The 5,770-nt window shown below is 64.4% G+C and overlaps 1 protein-coding gene across 4 annotated transcripts; it reads left to right on the top strand.

Annotated features, from left to right (window-relative positions):
• Positions 1-218: 218 nt before the first annotated feature.
• TRIM47 (tripartite motif containing 47) lies at positions 219-4,907 on the top strand. Of its 4 annotated transcripts, none has more exons than XM_036997548.2 (6): positions 227-1,288; positions 2,250-2,345; positions 2,591-2,821; positions 2,963-3,161; positions 3,622-3,693; positions 3,959-4,907. In XM_036997548.2, exons 1-6 carry the CDS (start codon positions 608-610, stop codon positions 4,597-4,599), a joined length of 1,920 nt encoding a protein of 639 aa, XP_036853443.2. In that variant the 5' UTR covers positions 227-607; the 3' UTR covers positions 4,600-4,907. The 4 variants fall into 4 exon arrangements, with proteins under 4 accessions (XP_073092043.1, XP_073092044.1, XP_036853443.2 ...); XM_036997547.2 differs by having other exon boundaries at positions 230-1,288; positions 3,619-3,693; XM_073235942.1 differs by having other exon boundaries at positions 219-1,288; positions 2,591-3,161.
• Positions 4,908-5,770: the final 863 nt, after the last annotated feature.

The following is a 5,770-nucleotide window of genomic DNA, read 5'->3' as shown; positions in this document are numbered from 1 at the left end:
GCGCACCACACGTGCCGCACCACGAGTGCCCTGGGCTAGAACTGAATCCTTGCACAAGGTTCTTGAAGGATGACGTCTGCTTCTCCTTTAGGTTTAGAAAAGACGAAGTTCCCCCACCGGGGTAAACAGAGTCGCTAAGGGGCAAAAACACGCGCTTATCAGCGGTTATTTATCCCTCAGTCAGCTGCCCAGGACCTTTGCACCGAGGGGCTGGTGTGACAGTGACTTGCCCGCCCCTCCGGAGGCCCAGCCTGGCCCTGGGGTGGAGGACGTGGGGGAACGAGGGGTGACTTCCTTCCCAGCTCCTTCGGGCGTGTCCCCCTCGCGTTGTCTGCCCAACACCCCTCCCCTCAGGCCGCGCGGACCCGCTGGCCCACGAGGGGCGGTCGCCCCGGAGCCCCAGACAGTCAGTCGCCCGCGCCATCAGGGTTGGGCTGGTGTCTGGGGACAGAAGGGCGGGCTCGTGGCGCTGGGGGCGGCCCGAGCCTGGGCCAGGCAGGGGCTGGGCCTTCGGCCTGGGTCCCAGAGGGCGGGGCCGCGGCGTGACCGGTCCGGGTCCCTCCCAGGCGGGAGAAGATCAGGCGGTGCCCCAGGCGGCCGCAGAGCAATGGACGGCAGCGGGCCCTTCAGCTGCCCCATCTGCCTGGAGCCGCTGCGGGAGCCGGTGACGCTGCCCTGCGGCCACAACTTCTGTCTCGCCTGCCTGGGCGCGCTCTGGCCGCACCGCGGCGCGGGTGGCGCCGGTGGGTCTGGAGGCTCGGCCCGCTGCCCGCTGTGCCAGGAGCCCTTCCCCGACGGCCTGCAGCTCCGCAAGAACCACACTCTGTCCGAACTGCTGCAGCTCCGCCAGGGCTCGGGACCAGGGCCGGGGCCCGGCCCCGGCCCGGCCCCGGCCCTGGCCCCTGAGCCCGCGACGCCCAGTGCGCCACCCAGCGCCCCGGAGCCGTCGGCGCCCTGCGCGCCCGAACCGTGGCCGGCGGGTGAAGAGCCGGTGCGCTGCGACGCGTGCCCCGAGGGCGCCGCCCAGCCCGCCGCGCTTTCCTGCCTCTCCTGCCTGGCGTCCTTCTGCCCCGCGCACCTCGGCTCGCACGAGCGCAGCCCGGCGCTGCGGGGACACCGCCTTGTGCCGCCGCTGCGCCGACTGGAGGAGAGCCTGTGTCCGCGTCACCTGAGGCCACTTGAGCGCTACTGCCGCGCGGAGCGCCTGTGCCTGTGCGAGACCTGCGCCGCCCAGGAGCACCGGGGGCACGAGCTCGTGCCGCTGGAGCAGGAGCGCGCGCTCCAGGAGGTGGGGTGGCGGCACCGCGGGCGGGCCGCGCAAAAGCTGGTGGAGGGCCCATCCTTCCCGGGTTGGATCTTAATTTCCTCCTCTAAGCCGAGGACCTTAGCTGCCCCTTCCAGCCCTGACTGTGGCACCCTCTCGCTGTAGCACATTCCGTTAGAGATGGGAATGGGGGCATGGAGGGCCCCAGTGAGGACGCGAAGGGCGGGCAGCGGCCCTAAATCCCGGACTGGGGCCAGTGAAGGTCTAAGGCAGGAGGGAGCTGGCCTAGGCTCGCGGGGGCCGATTCCCGCACCTGGCTGGCCGAGATCATGTGGTCCGGCTCACATCTGCCATGGCCTGGGGCAGCGGGTTTGAATGGGTGTGGCAGGCGACAGAAGTGCCACAGAGGGTATGCCCAGCACACAGACCTCTCTTGTCCAGCTGTTCCCGGGGCCCGTGGAGAGAGCATGTGCACACAGCCCATCCCCCTACCTCCACCCCCAGTTTCCTTTGGCCTCCAGCCTGGTCTTGGCGCCCCTGGCCTTGGGATTTTCCGTCTCTCCTGCCTGGAGCAGTGACTCATAAGACCCAGGGGATTTGCCCGGAATCCCCTTTTTTCAGGCCTGGATTGGGGGCACAGACTCTTGGGGGACAGTCATCCCCGGAGCAGCTGAGTACCCTCTTGTGCAGAAAGTTGTCAGATGAATGTGGGTGACATTGAGGACCAGGGATGGTCCTGTACCTGCCCACTGGTCAGAGGGGGGAAGAACAACCCCCAGCCAGCCAGCCTGTGCTCTCCCAGGGCATTTGGGAGCGGCACCATCTGGGCTTGAGGCACCTCTGGCATATTATGGGACATCGTGGCTACTCCCAGTCCTACCTATGCCTAGGTCACTCCTCCCCTCCTCCTTGGTGAGACCTGGGACCCCAGTACCAGGCTGTGGCCTCTGCCAGACCCCATGCTCATCAAGGTTGTCATCCACAGGCCGAACAGCCCAAAGTCCTGAGTGCCGTGGAGGACCACATGGACGCGCTGGGCGCCAGCATCGCACAGTCCCGGCGCACAGTGGCCCTCATCAAGGTCAGACCCCCCCCACCCCCCACAGCCCCATCCCCTTCCACTCCGGCATCAGGTCCCTGGCGATGTGTGCTTTCAGACGGTGCAGCCCACCCTGAAGAAGCCTATGGATGAGTGGCTCCCCTGACCTGGCACAGATCCAGGGCAGCTCAAGTTGGTCCCTCTGTCCCCCCAAGAGGGCAAGATAGAAAGAACGGGGTCAGTGACATTCTTTGCCTTCATTCTGCCCCCACCGGCATTCCGTGCAGAGCGCAGCTGTGACAGAACGGGAGAGGGTGAGCCGGCTGTTTGCTGAGGCTGCAGCCATACTGCAGGGGTTCCAGACAGAGGTGCTGGGCTTCATCGACGAGGGGGAGGCCACCATGCTCGGCCGCTCCCAGGGCGACCTGCGGCGGCAGGAGGGACAGCGCAGCAGGCTAAGCCAAGCCCGCCACAACCTTAGTCAGGTCCCTGAAGCTGACTCAGTCAACTTCCTGCAGGTGAGGGCAGTGAGGCAGAGGGAGGACAAGGTGGGGGGCACCTGGCCTTCGTGGCTGTGCCAGCATCCTGGCAGAGCTGTCTCATCCCAGCCAGGAAGAGCTGTGGGCAGCAAGGCCTTACTGGGTGTTTTTCTGGCACAGGAGCTCCTGGCACTCAGGCTGGCGCTGGAGGAGGGGTGTGGCCCTGGGCCTGGTCCCCCGAGGGAGCTCAGCTTCACCAAGTCATCCCAGGCTGTGCAGGCGGTGAGAGACGCCCTGAGAGCAGCCTGCGCCAGCCAGTGGGAGCGGCTGCGGGGCCCGGGAGGCGATGAGGATGAGCTGCAGAAGCTGGGCACAGAAGGTGGGAGCCCCCCGATGTGACTCACCCTTCCCCAGTCTCCCCACACCAGCCCCCAGACCTGGTGCCCATTCGGGAGCAGAGGATGGAAAGTATGTGCCTGGTGCAGGGTGGGCCCCAAATGCTGCCAGTGACAGGAGCCACCACCCTGTAATGACCAGTCAGCCCTTTGGCCACAGCCTGAGGGGTAGACAGGGCTCCTCTGGGCCCACCTTTCAGCCTCACAGGGGCTGAGGCCCAGGGAGGAGGTGGGGCAGGGGCAGGGCCGGAGGTCCAGGCATGCGTGCGAACACAGGTGCCCGTATTTGGGCATGTGCCTGTCCACCGGTAGCTTGGGAGGCTGGGAGGAACGGGGAGGAGGGGGATGTAAGTCACAGGTTTTGGGGAAGGCAGGACCAAGCACAGCTGCCCAGCCACAGGTGGCTAGAGAGGCCCCGCCCGACTGTCTCCCCTTCCGCAGCAGAAGCCGAGTCCCAAGACCCCGACAGTACCAACCACCTGGAGAGTGAGGCTCCCAGGGATTACTTCCTCAAATGTAAGCAGGCACCTGGGCTCCCCACACTGCTCACGCTGGGCCTCCCCTGTGCTGCTGGTCTGGGCCTTGGAACATGAGGTCATGCTTCCCCTCCCTCATTTATGGGGTGAACTAAGTTGACTTGCAGGGTGCTCTCCAACGGGGCTGAGTTGTCCTGGTTGCAAAAGAGGGGAGAGGCTGTGCTTGGGAAGGTGGACCCCTAGGGGAGGGCATCCTACCCAAGCCTGCCCCTGAGCCCTGTGTCTTTCTCCATCTGTGGGAGCAGTTGCCTACATCGTGGACCTGGACAGCGACACGGCAGACAAGTTCCTGCAGCTGTTTGGAACCAAAGGTGTAAAGAGGGTGCTGTGTCCCATCAACTACCCCGAGTCACCCACCCGCTTCACCCACTGCGAGCAGGTGCTGGGCGAGGGCGCCCTGGACCGGGGCACCTACTACTGGGAGGTGGAGATCATTGAGGGCTGGGTCAGCGTGGGGGTCATGGCCGAAGACTTCTCTCCACAAGAGCCCTACGACCGGGGCCGGCTCGGCCGCAACGCCCACTCCTGCTGCCTGCAGTGGAATGGTCGCAGCTTCTCCGTCTGGTTCCATGGGCTGGAGGCGCACCTGCCCCACCCCTTCTCGCCCACAGTCGGGATCTGCCTGGAATACGCCGATCGAGCCCTAGCCTTCTATGCCGTGCGGGAAGGCAAGATGAGCCTGCTGCGGAGGCTAAAGGCCTCCCGGGCCCGCCGGAGCAGCGCCCCGGCCTCTCCCATTGACCCCTTCCAGAGCCGCCTGGACGTCCACTTTGCGGGGCTCTTCACGCGCAGGCTCAAGCCTGCCTTCTTCCTGGAAAGTGTGGACGCCCACCTGCAGATCGGGCCCCTCAAGAAGTCCTGCATATCCGTGTTGAAGAGAAGGTGATGCTGGGGGACGTGGGGCCTCCTACAGCTGTGGGCTTCTGGGGCACTGGCTCTGCCGTGACCCCCTCTGGCCCCAGGGAAGATACCAGTCTTGGAGTCCCCACATCCCCAGCCTTCTCATTTCTAGAGGCCTTCACCTTCCGTATACTTGGTCTTCCACCTCCTGGGGAGGCTTCAAGTGCCCCTCCTACCCTGTCCCAGGAGAGGGCCACAGCTGGGACAGATCCAGGCTACCCCAGATCCTTTTTTCAGGTTCCTGGGACAGTGCTTGGCACATAATAGGTGTTCAATAAACATTTGTTGAATGAATGATTCCCTTTCCTCTCTTCTGTCCACCCACCAAGAATTCCTAGTACTTATCTTTCAAGACCAGGTTTTGAAAGGCAGGAGGAGCCAGTTCCTGGCCCTAGGATTCCTGTTAGGAGGGAGCACCCTGGGCCAGGAGGAGGGGCCTGAAGCAGGGTGCCTACCCTTTGGGATCCCATGCCCTGACTCTGGGCAGGGGCAGCTAGAGGTGGCCTCGCCTGCAAGGCCCAGACCCAGGGCATTCTGGCTGCCTGAGGGTTTGCTTTGGACGGCCTGCTTCCCACCAGCTATTTTCATCCTTGAGGCCACAGCCTAGTTTGGGACCTGCCTTATGGTGCTTGTGCCCAGGATCGATTGCAGACATCACACCCCCAAGAGCAGGGCACGCACACCTCAGCCCACAAGGCATGCGGCAGAGCCGACCCCAGGACGTGGCTGAAGCAGAAAACGTCTACGGTAAAAGGATCTGTGTCCTCCTCTGGCGTCAGCCTCATGTCTGCACGGCCAGCTGTGTGGTGGGGACAGCGCTCAGCCTCCACACCAGGAGACCAGGGCTCTTGTCCTAGCAGGGCCTCTGCTTCTCTCCCAAGAAGGTCCAGTGCCCCCAGCTGCCGCAGAACCCCATACCAACCTGGGGGGCCCTCAAGGGGAAGTCTTACTACCTGAGGCCACAGGATGAGTGTTTCTAGGCCAGCCTCCTCCTCCCAGGGTTCTCCATGGCCCAGGGGCACCCCAGAGAGGGTCTGTGCCAGAGGGCAGGGGCAGACGGGCCTCTTAGCCTTTTGCCCAAGGTCAGGTGGGACAATGGGTGAGTTATGCATCCAGACGGCAAGGCCATACAAGTCCTGCCTCAGCAGCTAAAAATA

The sequence above is a fragment of the Manis javanica genome, chromosome 4, assembly GCF_040802235.1.
Source record: "Manis javanica isolate MJ-LG chromosome 4, MJ_LKY, whole genome shotgun sequence".
In the NCBI taxonomy this organism is placed as follows: domain Eukaryota; kingdom Metazoa; phylum Chordata; class Mammalia; order Pholidota; family Manidae; genus Manis; species Manis javanica.
Note: the sequence above shows the minus strand (reverse complement) of the source record. Positions and strands in the feature narration are given on the sequence as shown.

Bases quoted from the DNA above. Each gene is read 5' to 3' on its own strand.
- TRIM47 (XM_073235943.1), top strand. From the start codon at position 608: ATGGACGGCAGCGGGCCCTTCAGCTGCCCCATCTGCCTGGAGCCGCTG. The intron at 3,162-3,618 runs GTGGGAGCCCCC...CCCCTTCCGCAG, and splicing joins GCAGAAGCTGGGCACAGAAG to CAGAAGCCGAGTCCCAAGAC. The intron at 3,694-3,958 runs GTAAGCAGGCAC...CTGTGGGAGCAG, and splicing joins CAGGGATTACTTCCTCAAAT to TTGCCTACATCGTGGACCTG.